This window comes from Botryllus schlosseri, chromosome 11, assembly GCF_051294905.1.
Source record: "Botryllus schlosseri isolate E-star chromosome 11, Bs_hap1, whole genome shotgun sequence".
Taxonomy (NCBI): domain Eukaryota; kingdom Metazoa; phylum Chordata; class Ascidiacea; order Stolidobranchia; family Styelidae; genus Botryllus; species Botryllus schlosseri.
The window spans coordinates 15,738,367-15,754,818 of NC_137246.1; the positions used below are offsets into that span (position 1 = coordinate 15,738,367).

General features: G+C 41.8%; 2 protein-coding genes across 5 annotated transcripts in view; both read right to left on the minus strand.

Moving 5' to 3' along the window:
- LOC145450990 (uncharacterized) overlaps window positions 1-16,452 on the minus strand; it is a 52,104-nt gene that overhangs the window by 30,617 nt on the left and 5,035 nt on the right. Inside the window, exons 4-7 of one of the 4 annotated variants that reach the window (XM_080329485.1) lie at window positions 16,315-16,420; window positions 15,553-15,678; window positions 15,370-15,481; window positions 15,011-15,176 (exon numbers count right to left, since the gene is read on the minus strand). In XM_080329485.1, coding sequence (XP_080185611.1) covers window positions 15,056-15,176; window positions 15,370-15,481; window positions 15,553-15,678; window positions 16,315-16,420 — 465 coding nt within the window. In that variant the 3' untranslated portion in view covers window positions 15,011-15,055. Of the gene's footprint in view, window positions 1-14,976; window positions 15,177-15,369; window positions 15,482-15,552; window positions 15,679-16,314; window positions 16,425-16,452 lie in introns of those variants that run through there. The other 3 variants (XM_080329486.1, XM_080329484.1, XM_080329487.1) reach the window with 3 other exon arrangements.
- Window positions 2,966-6,615, minus strand: LOC145450742 (uncharacterized). The gene is made up of 5 exons (XM_080329251.1): window positions 6,099-6,615; window positions 5,849-6,016; window positions 4,971-5,081; window positions 4,781-4,895; window positions 2,966-3,313 (listed from the first exon to the last, which is right to left on the minus strand). The coding sequence occupies exons 1-5, from the start codon at window positions 6,259-6,261 to the stop codon at window positions 3,175-3,177; spliced, it is 696 nt and encodes a 231-aa protein (XP_080185377.1). The 5' UTR covers window positions 6,262-6,615; the 3' UTR covers window positions 2,966-3,174.

Consider the following 16,452-nt stretch of genomic DNA (forward strand, 5'->3'; position numbering starts at 1 on the left):
AGGCCGCAAGCCGCATGAATTCAATATCGAGATTAAATAGCCCCCCCCCCCCAGTTTAGGACCCATTTTTTAAAGTTTTACGTGCGTACATCGCTCTGATGTCTAAGATGGGCGACGGGCATATTTACCACAAAAGAAATAATATTTTTTTTTAAGAAATACGAATGCAACAAAAATATCATGATCATAACTTTCAATCTATTTTGAACTATGAGCTGCGGACAATACATGACACACACTTTCAAGAGACTAAAAAATCGATATTGGGGTTAGCTAAGACACTATCTCTTCGTAAAGATTGATCCTGTGGGGAAGTCGCGAGTCGTTTTCTGAGAGTCTCAGTTTTGGCCGTGTATGGGCCATAGCACGTCAAGGCTTCATGCTCATGCTCATTTGTATCAGCTAGTGAGGTTAGTGATGTTGAACACCGGAGAATATCTTATTTTGAACAACAACAACAACAATATTTACAAGCTGAGGCTGTTAATGTGTGCTCGCTTCTACCAGAGGACGTATGGTAGCCCTAATGAATAGCGCAAAGTTTCTCTGCGACACGATTGCACTTCGAAACACAAGCTCATTGCTGATTGTCGCGACGCCAGCTGAGTACTCTCACTGTCGCCGCACGACCGTTCATTTGCTCCTGAGCTGCAGTCTCGTTCAGCCAGACAGCATTGTTGCGTCACAATGACAATCTCCATAACGATGACAAATTTGAGGCTAATTGTGTGGGTTCCAGGGCCATGGGCGGAATAAAATATATATTTTCGTAATCAGTATAGAGGCAGCTTTCGATTGATACCCGTTTTATCAAATTTAATGCTCGGCAAGCCGGTCATAAATTACAGTCAGATTGCCTTTAGCCAAATGGAAAGTGTGACGTAGACCAATCGCAGTGAGCCGTGAGATTTGCTTGTGTCCACACCATACAGGACACTATGCTACGACACTCGGGCAAAATGACGTCAAATCGACTTTGTGCTTTTTTTCTCTGAACAATCGTCATATTTTCGTCAAAACTTTTCGATTAGCACGAGACACGAAGATACATTGCTGTAAGATTAATATACTACTGGTAGTCCTACGACACCGTAAGCCAAAGGTCTCAAACACGCGGCCCGCCAGAGCATTTTGTGCGGCCCGCGACGACATTTTAGATTTTTAATAATTTGACAATATGTAAGTGTCACATACATCTTTTCGGGTTATAAAGTGGAAATTCCCTCTTTAATTGCTCCGAAAGCCTGAAACTATTCATCAAACTTCACTATCACATCAATGGCAAACGCTACCATGCAGTGGAAGATTCACTATTTCGCCACATTTCCAATTCATGATGACAAAACCTGACCCTTAGACGATTCGTAACTGAAATTTGTGAGTTGGACTTGGACGCGACCCTTCTTAGGAATACTCGGACTCGGGCTAACTCGGTGGCAAAATGAAAATGACTCGAGTGGACTCGGAGTGACTCGGAATGCCGTGAATTTGTTAGAACCATGGACGCAACGCAACAAAACTAATCGCGTATCAGGGGAATAGTAATAGATCAGAAGGTCGCAGCTTGATATTTCGCTAATCAAGCAAGTATAGTTATGGCAACCATTGGCAATCTGTTACTTACATCTTCGGTGGCTAAACCATGTTACTAGGGCCACTAAAAGGTACCGAGTACCGTAGTCGTACGCTCCAGCGATGTAACAACAATGGGCCGTTCGGCGTTCCGACATTTCAATCACTAGGACAAATTCATTAATATATTTATATTATATTTATATTTTTTCTGCTCCTATATTTGAAGATATTTGGCCATGAGATTCATAGCCTAATTTTATCAAAAGTATACCCGAATCCTGGATTGGAATTACAATGCTCAACTTAAAAATGTTTTGATATCAGATCAATCTGTTAAATTCAAAATATTCCTAGTAACTGCAAAATTATAACCCGATAGCTTTTATGGTGGCATCATACATTTGTCCGCCCCTATGGTGTCTATATCTTATAATTAATTTATATCAAGTACAACAACAATTCTATTCAAACAGTTATAAATGTGATGATTCTTTTCGTGCCAGGCCTACATTGATACAATTTGACGATGTGTGTTTACTGTCAGACTGCTGGATCGGCTCACTTTTAGTAGGACAAGTCATTCCCTCCAAATAAGGCCTACTTGGAAAGACGTATAATACCCCTATAAATGCTGCGGCCCGCGGCGTCGTCAAAACTGGAAAACTGGCCCGCGAGCACATTTGAGTTTGAGACCTCTGCCGTAAGCTGTAAGCTATGATCCTTTGCGGTCAATTTATTTATGACGTAATAATGGGCAGGATTGCGAACAATCCAGACATAGACAAGCCCATTATACTTGATGACTTGAAGTCGACTCGTAAATTTTGCTCCGCGTCACGAGTCAATCAACATTTCTGAAACGCCGAGTCAAGTCATTTTTGCAAGGTGACTCAAGTCAAGTCATACGCAAAAGTTGACTCGAGTCATCCCAAATCTGCTAAATACCGTCATTACAATCTCACATTTGCAAGTTATACTGTAACGCAAATTTTTCCCCTTCAAGGGTTCTTGAAGTAGGCCTATATTTCACAAAGGGCATAATTTTGGGCCGACACGGCACCAGAGCGATCTGTTCGTATGCATGTAATATTTGTTGAAATTCTTGCAAAAAATGTCTTCGCGCTTGCCAGTGAATAGTTTTTGCATATCCAAGGTCACCGTTTTGGGTACTAAGGAGTGTTTCTGGGTGGTTCTCATAAAGACCTACTCATCCGAGCACTAGACGTTCTTGTACAAAACCCAACAAATGATTTGGCCGAAAAGGATTTAAGTTCGCTATAGTAGAAATCGAAACCAGGGAAAATGGTTGTCCCTGTAATGAGTCACTTAATGGCCTAAACCAGTATGCTACTTGCTGCACATCGGAACAAAATATTGTTAAGTATCTCCATTTTCTTTTTTCTTTTTTTTGCATGGTTTGTGCGGATGAAATTTATTTTGCAAAAAAGTACGGATGGTGAACAAAAAGGTTGAAAAGCACTGGATTAGACTATATTATATGCATTTTAGCGTTTCGTTCACGAACGAATGTATTGAAAACAGTCGATTATGACAAGCCGTCGATACCACAGCGAACAACAATCTGTAACTTCACAAATTCTATGGGACAGGCGTGCATGCATCCGTAGCCACCTCCATACATTGGCATCCACCATTGATTTTTCGTAGTACAGACTCGTCAGCAATACTGCCCTTGAAGCATCCGATGATGTAAGGAAATTCATCGGTTATTATGTATCTAAAAATGAAGGATTTATGCTGAGACAATGAGTCTCTCTATTCTGTTATCCTACAATAACGGAAAGATGATCTCATTGATATGATATTGCATAATGTAAATCTGGATATTTTCAGGTGGTGTACCTGTACAATTACAGTAATCGAAATCATCTCTCACTGGTCGCTAGTGGACTCAAATCAATAGAATTAATACTCGATTCAGATTCGAATAATCGAATCACTGTGTCCAGCCCTGGTAGTAAACCATGATATGTTCTACAGTGCTCTCGCAATGTAAGTATAACCTAGATTTCGCAGTATTCCATGCAAAGAGACACATACCGAGGATATATGTATGTACCAGAGATGAGCGGATTTGGAATTTCTATGTCCTAATCTAATCCAAATCCGAAGCTTCAAATCCAAATCCTAATCCATAACTTATGTATATTTAAATCCATGTCCAATCCTAATCCGATTCCAACTTGAAATTCAGAAAAAATGCTAATTTATGTAAGGAAATTATTCCTTCACAACCAACAATCCTCTTGATTTAAGATAACTTGGCATAGGCATGTACCTCTCATGCTAATTGGCAACGAGTATACCATAGTGTAGTGCACCATAAGTACATTATTAAATGATCTGAATAAAGTTTGTCGCCATTCGCCACACGACATATCAATCTCCCAGAAAATCGGTAAATCCAATCCAATCCTAATCCGTTCAGAAAAAAAATATCTTATCCTAATCCAATCCAAATCCGAAAATATTTCCCAAATCCTGTTTTTTCAAATCCTAATCCTAATCCATGCTCATCTCTGGTATGTACATGTACATTGTATAGTACATAGCCGTTATCTAAAATTCTTACGACCGGCGTGGGCCTATCCTGGACATCAATAATAAGGTACCGCATGCATAAACTGCTACATTACTAGACCGTATATTAAAATTTTTTAAACATGCTCTATCGGTATGGTTCCTGCACTGCACTGTATCGTAGCCTACTCAGGAATCGTAAAGAAATATCGCGGGACTGCAAATCACCTTCTACGTACGTTTACCAATCATTTACTGCGAGGTCATGACATTGTACGTTTTAGGTCAGAAAACCAGCGGGCCCAATGCAGGCAATGACAGTGTCTATACAAGCAGAATTTATTGATTGTGTGGAGATTAGCATTGTCATTCGCGGAAAAAAATTGCGATGATTGCTTTCGTTGAAACGACTAACTGATATGAACAGAGTATATATAGATAGTCAATATAAAAAATCCTACCATAAATACCGTTTTAAATAATTATTTATTCACATTGGAGATTTAACCTCTTGAATATATTATAGTACACAGCATTCACGGCTCGACAGTGACTTTTGATGTCCTCACATTCCGAGCTCACTTTCTATCCGAAAATGTCTCGACGGATCGAAATCGCAACTGAAAGCAAACTATGCTTCTGCTCTATGTATATCTCAACATACCTGTACTTTCCGTTTCTCGTGAACATCCCGCCGCACTCATCCAACTCATGCTGTTGCACCAAAGTGCCGTTTCTATGCCAGCCGTTGTATATTGGGTAACCGTCCACAGCGACACCTTCAATGAGGCGACGGTGTGTTGTCATTTATCGCGAATTGCCGCGATTACTGCGATCATGGCGTGAACTCTTACCAAGAAATTTAGATGTCCCGGGTTCGTCCAGACACGTAGGGGTCATATGATAATGGTAGGCATTGAGTCCTGTGGGATGTCCGTTGCAACTGTCAAATTGTTCCAACTCTCCTAAAAGGCGGTTATCGACTTATCATATAGCTTAGGCCTATCGTATTACTGTGATCAGAATAGAAATTGCTCCACTCTCACAAACATCGATGTAGGCAAGGCTATTTCTGCGTCGTATTTCTAAAATGTGTAGAAGTGCACAGTGCGCATACACGAGATAGCTCAAAGAAATAGCGAGAATTACATATCAGAGAGTGCCGTGACCATGGCCTGGCCAACCATATATTAGTTGTATGGCAAATATAGTTTTATTTGTATGGTCGACAGTGTTTTCCGATGCGAGTAGCCTATTCCGGAATACAGAGCGAAAGATTTATGTTGCAAATTAGCCTGTAGAGGATCCGAGGATCAATCTGCAGGCGGTAACCTTGTGTTGATTTATTGTGTAATTATTTCCCTGAGATATAGAATATGCCAAACTGCAAATAAAGTTTGTATGTATCAAGCATGCAGTGTCGACATCAGTGCAATGCTAACCGCTTCGATGATCTCATTAAATTCCGCGAGACTGTTCTGTAGAACCGTTTCGGCCACTTAAACATTTACCATAAGAGTCCAATATGCGACAATGTACTCCACGTAAGCATATGACCTATAGTCTATTACGAGATATATTTACAATATATTTAGGCCTGAACTCGTCCAAGGTTGTTGCTACATTCTGTGCACATGAGAAATTGCACATATTTTGGGTCGTTCATACCAGGCAGCCTGTCTCTGCAAGTGACAATGATTACAGCATCATGAACTATAATAGTCAACATTACCTACATCACAGCAAAGACTTGTATATGGATTAAAGAAGGGGACTCCATCCACTGCAAATCCTATGTAACCTGGTGGAGTACAACTGACTTCGTCCGCATCTTGTGGATTTTTTGGTATCAAAGACTGGTAGCTCTGAGGTAAAATTTCTCGATTTCCAAAATCCCCGTCTTTGGTGGTCATGAAAAGAAATTTAAGAGTCTGCGATCTTACACGACGAAGACTACATCGATTACGGTGGGCTATACGCACCCGATTCATATTCCGGCATTCCATTACTGATTAGTACATACGTGTCAGAGTCGTCAGCATTTTGAATTTCCACCTCAGTACTGAAAGCAGCGAGCTCCCTGCGTGTAAGAGTGAGACCTCTTCTGACGCATAATGCAAGTATAAATGGGATTAAAGCATTCATAACAACCGTCTCTTTTCTATTCTTCAACGCATAAGACGAGACGAAACATATAACGACGTAAACCAAAACTTTACGCTTTATATATCATCTGGATGTCTACCTACCAGAGGATATCAACTGTACCCTAAATAAGAATTACGATATCTTCCTTTTCCTGTCAGTTTGCGTTATTCCGTTATGAAAGTGACTATATATCCTTTACGTATGTTGATTAGTAGAAGCAGAAATTGATTTTTCAGCACGGCACAGTCGAAGTCAGAGTACTCTAGTCCGCAAAGAGAATAAATTCAAATGACTAGAGGTAGAGATGATATTTTCGAGTATGTCAACAAAATCATACGCCCTTTTCCATTAGCAGTTAACCGTAATTATAGTTACGATACTTCTTCCTGCCGTGGAAGCCGTGGAAACCATGATTGGCCAATGACCATATCACAGTATATAAAACATGAAGCATTGTAACACAAGCTACACAATCTAATGGAGATGATATTCCTGCGAATTCGTGATCATCCCACAGCATTGTCACAAAGAGCAATAAAATAGGTATTGTTGAAAATATACCAAACCCGGTATCATGTGGTGTAGAACAGTAGAACTGGCGATATTTAATTTGTGGCAGCAACGCCGGTGCATATTTGACTCTCCGCATCACTACTCTTGCTCGTATACTCGACTTGAGGCCTAACACTCGATTCAGAATCGGATCACTCAGGTCAGCGTTCGCCTACTCAAAACTGGTCGAGGGCCGCTTTTCCAATTTCGTGGAGGCCGCGTGCTGCAAGAATGCAATATCGAGTACGGCATCTGACAAAACTTTTCAGCGACTAAGGAATCGACATTGCGGCTGGTGAGAGACGTTACTATAGCTGAAAGATTATACTAGGGTTGCCATACGTCCGGAATTTCCAGGACACGTCCGGAATTTCACTGTTAAAACTACGTCTGGGAGGAAATTCTAAAATAGGGCTAAATGTCCGGAATTTTGACGGCTTGAAATAGGCTCAAATTTTTTTCGCAAATCAACATATTCTTGAGCAGGTTCATGCTATATGAAATTTTTTCGTCGTGCTGCGCGCGATTTAATGCAACTTATATTGATATAATATGGGGACCACGCACCGCCCTCGCAAAAATGCAATCAAAAATAAATAAAATAACCATGATTTACTGAAAAAAGTGTAATTGTAATCGCAATTATAAGATAACTGTATGTTCCTAGAGTTGGTTGAGACCGTTTGGATGCTTTAGTTTAGTAAAAACCTGGGGTCGTTTGCTTTTATTCTGGGGATCGCGAAGATGTTCGACGTCATCAGCTTCCAAAATAGGCCGCGAGTAAGTCTGGGCAAGCTGACTTTTCAGCCTATCATTTTTTAGCTGGACTGCGGAACATTTTCAAATTGGAAATGAGCTAGCGGCCATAAGAGGTTGGAAACCATCGGATGTGCAATCTACTGGTGTATTTTATAGTAATATATTGAAGAGCTATTAATATTGGCAGAATTCATTCACAAATGTTAACAAGCAGATGCATATAGTAAGCCCGCAAGAAGTTGCATCGATTACCCTATGGTGGACCCCGCGCAGGATAAGCGTTTTTTTAGGGCTGAAGAAAGTTGTTTCGGACCTGGTTACAACACAAAACCAGATAACCGCAGCGACCTAACAGTATAGCAGGGCTGTCAAACACACAACCGGCGGACAGGATAAGGTCCACCAGACCATTTCATTCGGCCCCCGAAGAAATCTGTTGCAGACCCAAACAATCAACAGAGCTCACATTAGAGATGGCCAAATTCAAAACCTATGTTTCACTCCACTCCTGTGTATACAGTCGATAGGCGAAGCTTTGCTAGTGTGACGTCATATTGACTGACGATGTATTTCTACCTCATTGTAAAATCCGCAAGTGTGCGCTAAAGAGTATCCGGAATTTGACCCACAAAAATATGGTAACCCTAGGGCCTGGACCAGGGGTGGGCAATTATTTTCTCCGCGGGCCAAATGAGAAGCAGAAAATATGTTGGCGGGCCGAGTCAGAAATTTTAGCTGTTGTTTGCGATTGCGCAAGTTAATTGTTCTTCTCTGTTTGACGTTTTTAGAGGAGACACCTTTTAATTCAACTATCCTTTATTTCTATTTCGCTTTCTAATCATTCTAATTGTCTGATTATAATCCTGATTATTTGAATATTACTGCTCCACTTTCCTATTCCTTTATATTTTCCTCGTTGCCGTTGCACCGTCCTCCATTCCATCAAGCAACGGACGAACGAGCACTATTGCGAATTACTCTCTAGTTTTAGCATCTTTGTATTCACAAAGCAAATCCGAAGTTCTCATTGTGTATTATTCGATTTGGGTTGCTTGATTCGTTTTGAATACAAGATTGGTACGCGAGGTTAGCGAGTCCAAGCGCAGATTCAGCTGAGCAGACAGGATTCGACGCCTGCTACATCGGCACTCATTTACATCGGAGTGTCGCGTCGAAACAGCTGTATTCTCCAACGAATTGATTTTATTTGTAAATTGAAGCAGTGAATTACACTAAATTGGGGATGGCCAAAACAGCCCGTCGCCACCCCCCAAACGTTTGTCTTTTGCCCCCGTAGAGTTATAAACCAAACTCCTAGGGGCTTTGCCCCCATACCAGACCCCATCGGGATGCACGTTTTTAACACTACTTCTGTGAGAGATTTCTTGTATATTCTAATTGGCCACGTTCTACGCCCTAATCGCGCGAAACGCGGAATTTTCCCATGATTCATGATTCAATCGGCCAATACTATTGGTAATTGCATATATATTGCTGTTTTTTAACCTCTCTCAGCCCACGTACTCAGTGTTACCGCTAGAGCTGAGTGAGGTGCTGTCTTGGAAATATTCGGGAGGGCCCGTTCGTATAATTACTTCGTTACATGTTGTTATTTCGTGACCTCCCGTCTGTTATGTGAAAAGATATTGAAATCGCCAAAGCGTAGGCTACTAAACTAAAAGACGCACACGATTCCCAATGGGTATTTCTTCACTGGCAAATATTGCATACGGACAACTGGACATCGTGGTCTTCGGTCAAAATAACGGCAGTCCTTTTCGGCCAAGGTTTTCTCGCTGTCGCGCTTTTTTGCCTTTACGTAGTTAATTTGATCAGCAGTTTCAACTGCAGTGCATTCTCGGAATCCTGTGTTGGCCTAAACTTCATATATCTTGGTGCGTCGTGGCACGGTAACGGCTGACGCCGAAATGCCCAATTCTATAAACCATTGATCTCTAAATCGCGCCTAGCGTGAGAAAGGTTTGAAAGAAGTTTCTTAAATTAAAAAAAAAACTCTATAATTTTCGGCGCCCGTCGAGCTCCCCCCGCCCCATCGGGTGGTTCGGGGTGCGGTAGTTACGGCCCTGGGGATACCATAAAGTTTATTGTCTTGGTAGCTGGTTTCCGAGACGTGTGCAGCTTGCCGAAATGGCCTTGTTGTTGAGCCAAGCTTGCAGTTATTCCGAAATTGGCCGTCCCTTAATCGAGCGTATGTCTATGTGTTTTTGTCATAGAAACGACTTAAATTATACTCCTTAGACACGGCGACGCGCACGTCGGGTAGTAAACAAATATTTAGTCCGGACCATGCAGAGAGTGGGGTTGAAGTTGAAATGGAAAGGAGTTTCGACCAAAGAGGCTACGTGAAAAATTGTAAATCATGAAACAGGTTCACAGTACAGCACCGACCAAGGTTCGTGTGCGAACGCGAATCGCCAAATTTCTGAGGTTCACACACCAAACACGAACGATATTCCAATTGAACTCATTGGTTAATTACTAACAAAATCAACGTTACGAGGGCACAATAATCGATATTCGAATTGTGATAGTCAGATCGCGGAATGTACTTATAGCACCACGATACCACGAAGCTGGACTATACATCGGACACGGCGAGTCCCATGTAGGGAACTTCGATTTAGTAAAACAATGACCTCACCAATCTTCAATTATGCCGTCACAGTTGATTGATATACATGCCTCCGTGAGGGTTATAATTGAAAACACATGGCCATTGACCATGTATGGTTCGCTTGACGCAAAAAGTTCCCGAACCCGGTACTAACCGGACCAACGATTTATATTTCCTATAGTAAAGAGCTCGGTATTCACGGGAATGAAATTTATCAGGATTGCACTTCAGAGCGCACCTTGATTAGTATGTAAATCACAGGACCGAAACAGTATTTCGTAATCCCCCCCCCCCTCAACAAAACAACGTTGGTGTTTGGGTCCAACAAGATCATAAACCAGACCAAAGGCTCCGCCCGTCAGACACCCCCTTCACGACGGGCCTTTCTTTTCAATGAGACACTTGATGGTCTAAACTGGTCGCCTAATTTTGTTAAGTATATTCATTTACTTTTTGCATAACAATTTTTGGTTAGTTAGTGCGGATGAAATTTTTTTGCAGGAAAAGTGCAGATGGCGTTCAAAAATGGTGAAAAGCACTGTTCTAATGCATCAAACTTCGGAATATTTGTGGCGTCATCTATACGTCACTACATGTCATTTGTCGCGTGCACAATATTTTCAATATTAAAAACTGATGTGACGTTATAACACCCACACTTAATCCAGCATTATCAAGCCTTCTCGTCGGATTTCATGTTGTTGTTGTTTGAGGTATTCATGGTGCTCTTCGGCTACAATGGTTATTGGCCATTCACATTTATACCGGCTGATATTCGTTATTTTGATTTCGTATCCGCCGACTTGTAGCACGCCCGCCTCTAGGCTTTTCTAGGACGCCACTGACGCAGATTGGATGACGATATGAGGAACCTAGTGAAACTTCAAACACGTGGGCAGGAATTATGGAGACTACCTCTGTTCCACTCGACCCCCCTCCCCTCCCATCGTTCTTGCAACTGTGGATCACACCGCTAGACGCTACCTCGCCACATGATTTCCTCGCGTCGCGGTGCAATCAGTGCGAGACGCAGCCTTACTATCAAAAATACGAGTTCCACTCTCGTAACGAAGATTTCGTCTGCAATCGCTGCGTTGAATTAGTGAGTTAAATTGAAATATCAGAATAGTTATATCAGTCGTTAGAGCCCACTGGGGGACTTGCTCTCACGTATATAGAGCACGTACAGTACACTCTCTGATGAACTCTTACCTCTAAACTCTAATGCAAGACAAAATCGTTCGAATAAAAACGCATTCTTCAGTAACGATGCAAACGCGTGCCAGCTATAGCTACCACACCATTTAGCGATGTCCCGAGATGACACAACGGGTCGTCGCGTTATAGTTACGACTTACTAAACTCCGCGAATATATATGTTAATCTTGACGATTGTAGGTAGATGGATTCTTATTCGTGATAATCGCGCTACTTGAAAAATTGCGGACTTCGATTTCTCTGAGAGCCATACGCCACTATCAAAGGAGTAATGTCAGTGGCGGCTCGTCCTATAGGGCAACTAGGGCATTGCCCCACCTAAAATTCTGTTCAATAACAATTTAACCATTTATAGACGCACAGCGATCAATATATACCGAGATCACAGCGAAACCCGCGTTCTTCTTGTGCTTTCGCTTGCAAATGCTCATACATAGCGAAGTCTCTGCGAAAATCGAATTCGCTTCTGTGTTTTCGCTTTGTGAATGCCTAGCCGGGGCTTGCCCCGGTAGCGCTCATAACAAGCTTTCACTATCTATTCTCTCAAAGCCGCGCACAATAAAGAAACGGTGATTCGTGATCCTATTCGTAAAATGGCCGAGCAAGTGGGGCAACTATGCCTGGTCGCCCCTAAGGTGTGATGTAACAATCGTATCTATATCTGAACTCGGTTCCGTATGCGTTGAGTCGACCTTTGCTGGTATAGGTCGATTTTGACGGTGTTTCGCACCATGATAATTCTTGAAACTTGGTATGATAGGTCGTGAAGGTAGTATTTAGCACTGCTCCAAGTTTCAGGCTTGCTACTTAAAGATAAGGGTAGTTATTTCGTTTCCGAAGTTCAGTGTGTACTGATCTATCATGTACATTGTACTTGTACAGCAAACAGATTTTACTCAAAAGCCGGTATTGGTCTCCATTGATTTTGACGATGTTCCATACCGAGATCGGTCATGACATTTGGCACGGTCAGTCTTAATGTTAGTATCGATCGCTGTAACAAGTTTGAAGGTTGTCACTGAACTATGTGGGTGGTAATTTCGTTTCCAAAGTCGAGTAAGAGCTGACTCTTCCTTTATCGCTAACAGATTTACGCAAAAGCCGTTATTGGTCTCTATTGATTTTAACGATGTTCCATACCTAGATCTGTCAAGAGCTTTTGCACGTTATGTCTTGATTTTAGTATCGAGCGCGGTGTCAAGTCTTAAAGTTGACAATCAAGGATTGAGGCAGTTATTCCGTTTTCGAGGTCGAGTATGGTAGAGATGCGCGCTGATCTGATACTTAGCCTACCTACATCATTGCGGATCTCACGCAAAAGCCGGTGTCTGTCTGTGCTAATCTAATCAGCGTTCCATAACGAGATCGGTGATGATATTTCCAATGGTATATCTCGATGATCGCATGAAACAGCTAACTAAGATTCTCGGTTTGCATTCAAATATTCACATAATTTTATGTTCGCCAATGTCCATTTCACTGTGAAATTGTGGCCTTCAAATTTTACTCAAACTTCGGTGTTCGTCTGTTTGTATTGATTTTGACAGTGTACCATGCCGGAATGGGTTATGACAGGGGTTCTCAACCTGGGGGGCGAGCCCCCCTTGGGGGGCGTGAAACATCTGAAGGGGGGCGCGAAGAAGCGGTCACCTGAAAAAATGTTTCGCGCTATGCGCGATTCACCTCCAATGCACGCGTGTTTCTCTCTACATAGACCCAATTTCATTTATTTTTATTCTCTTATCAACATTCATAACCGTCCATACCATCAAACAATCTGTTGGAGTTGCTATAGCATCCCAGTTGGATTTTGTGATATGACGATAAGGGGGGCGCGAAATTTTTCACTATCAAAAAGGGGGGCGTGTCTAAAAAAAGGTTGAGAACCACTGGGTTATGAGATTGCGAATGCTACATCTCGATGATTTCATGTAACAGTATACTAAGTTTACGGCTTTCATTCATGTATTTATTGATTAATATATTTTCCAACGGCGATTTCGCAGCAGACTTATAGAGTGTAAGCCGTATGTGTTGTGTCACAGTCTCCAGTTTCAAGGCCAAAATGTGATGTGTTGTTCCGAGACCGAAGTTCCGAGGCTGCTGTCCTTAATTCTTCAAAGACCATTCAAATTGATGTTCTGGATTCAATATGACAGGCCCAATCTATGAGATAACAATTGCGTATGTGTCCGAACTCGTTGACCTTTGCAGTTAGGCTTACGCAATCTCTCGAGTTCTAGTCATTGGAATTAGTCTGGTCAAGTCAAGTGCGAACATGAATCGTATTGAATCTTTGCTCCGTACGTAGTTTACGCAGTTGCCTTTAGAGCGAAAATTAGAGGTCTAGAAATTGTCCAGTCCATTGATCCAATCGTACGCCGGGTACCTCCGCTTTGGTTGCCTATCACCTGGTCGTAACTAGGGCTGGGCAAAATCGAGTGCCTGAGTGATTCGATTCTGAATCACGTAAAATGCTTCGGGTCGAGTCGAGTAATCGAGTATCACTCATTATGACGTCATAGCATAATATTATTTGTCAAAGTTCAAATATGTACTTTTTAAGCGACCACAAAGAATATAATGCCTGTTATCCATCATATTGAGGATACTTTGTTATTTTTTTCGACCATACCGATTTCATTGCACTTGGTGACAATATTGTGGGATGATCATGACTTCGGAAATGTGCTATTTCCAGTAACGTTCGTAGCTTTGTACTTCATGTTTCGTATGCTACGATACGGCCAATCAAGGTTTCAAGGCTTCAACAGTGAAATTAGCATTACCTCGTTGATCGTTGATAAACTCCTCGTTGATAAATCAACTTTCACTGGTGAGGAGCGTATAATTTCAGTACTCAAAAAAATCGACTTTGACTACTCGACTCGAATCATTAAAATTAATACTCGATTCAGATTCGAGTACTCGAATCATTGTGCCCACCGCCCAGCCCTAGTCGTAACCACCAGCTCAGTGGTCGTAACACACCGAGGATCGTGTAAGAAACACTTTCGGACGGGCTTAGAAAAATTAGGGCCTATCGATTTGCGTAATCTCTAACTCTACCATGAAATCATAACGCATGCTACTAAGGATGACCTGATAATTGATTCGTGGCATAGGGACGATTCTTAGTTCACGTATATTTTGTAAAATAATCCTTTGATTAAAAAAAAATGAATAAAACATTTGTTACCACAATTCAAGTCACGGCTCACCGGCAAACCTCTCGCGGCACCTACGTTCGTTAAAATCACTGTTGTCGGGAAATTCATGTGACCATCATAAAGTTACATTTTTACGTTGGAAAACGCCATTGTGACGTGATGTTGATAAAAGTCGCTCGCAGCCCTTGCCCCACCACCCGATATTGTCACGAGCCGCCACTGAGTAATGTATGCCCATGCCCATTGCCCATTGCCCAGTGCCCATTGCCCAAATATGTCTCATGTCCCCTGCTATGGACACTTACGGTCACAATATTGACACTACATATCGTTTTTGAAACTATAACTGTCAGTCCCCATTGTAACACAAAAGCAGGATGCTTTGAAAATTTTTATTAACATCCGAATGATGCGGGATAATTATTTATCCATCAATTTTCTGCTCATATACTTCTTGTTAAGTACATGGTGATTCTGTGTTGATGCTTTGACATCTGTTTCCTTTGTTAATCTGATGATCAATCGTGGTGCCCTTAAAGCAACCGAGAGTGTACGGGAAGTCTTCGGTGATATGGTATCTAGAACAAATAATGCAAAATTCCGTATGCAGTCATTTATCGCGTCAGGATTATTGCGTCATCACTCATCAGTGTCATCACCAACCAGAGTAGTAAGCGAAATTGTGACGTCATGAAAAGTATGGCGAAACATGTGATTTCAATATCTGAGGTTGGTAAACATCATAGCAGCAGAACTTTTCTCGTGCATTACCTGTATTCGCCATCCACCTCGCGTCCATTGCATTCGTCAAGATCAACTTGATCAATTTTCATGCCGGTTTCATCCTCCGGTCCGTAAATAGGAAAACCATCAAAAGCAACTCCTAAAAGCACGTGCCAATTTACCGAAACTTACTAATCTTTTAAAATGGAGTGAAATTTCAAACCACGTCACCTATAATCCCTGATGAATTCGTTACTGCAGTATTTGTATCATATATACAGGTCGGTTCCGAGTGGTAATGGTACATCCCATTAGAGTTTGTGTGTCCATTGCACCTATCGGTCGTCTCTACCTTACCTAAAATCAAATGAAGGAGTGAAATTAGGTTAGTGCAAATCAATAACATACAAAACAACACGCAATTGGGCGGAATGGGATATAAGCAAGGTACAGACGGGGGTCTCGATATACCAAAGTCATCAAAGCCTAGCTACCCAGACCAAGAATATCTTACTCCAGAAGTTTTTACCAATGTTCCCTCTAAGCTGAGCACGTACGCAAATGCGCAGTGCTGATATGGTCTCTGCGCACAGAAAATCTAAGTTGCACACAAAAAATCCGAAGTGATGACCTTTCTTTAGTCGTTACGCACTGTTGTCAGCACAGTGGGTCTGCACAGTGAGTTGGTGAGTGTGCGCAGACTCGTCAAAAATTAGAGGGAACATTGGTCTTTACCCTCAAAACTTTAGGAGAAAACGAACGCGGTAGCAGATTTGTCTCGTCCTCTTAAATTGTTCAGAAAATGTGAACCGTGCCGAGGAGATAAAACTCTCATAAACGGACCTTAATATGTCAGCTATATAGCATTTCTGGGACAATCGCTCACAGTAAAGTCGACCAAACATAGGCTCGGGTCCGAGACCGATAGCGTCGACAAATCGACATGTTTCGGCGTATTCGGCAATTTCGTGTATAATCGTAATCTTTTCTGACCTGCATCACAGCAATCGGAGGTATATGCATTGTAAATTGCTACACCGTTGATTGCTATACCAATAACTCCCATCGGTAAAGGCGTCACTTCTGTGCTTATCTCAGGGTACACTGTAAAAAATAAAGGTGGATTTTAGG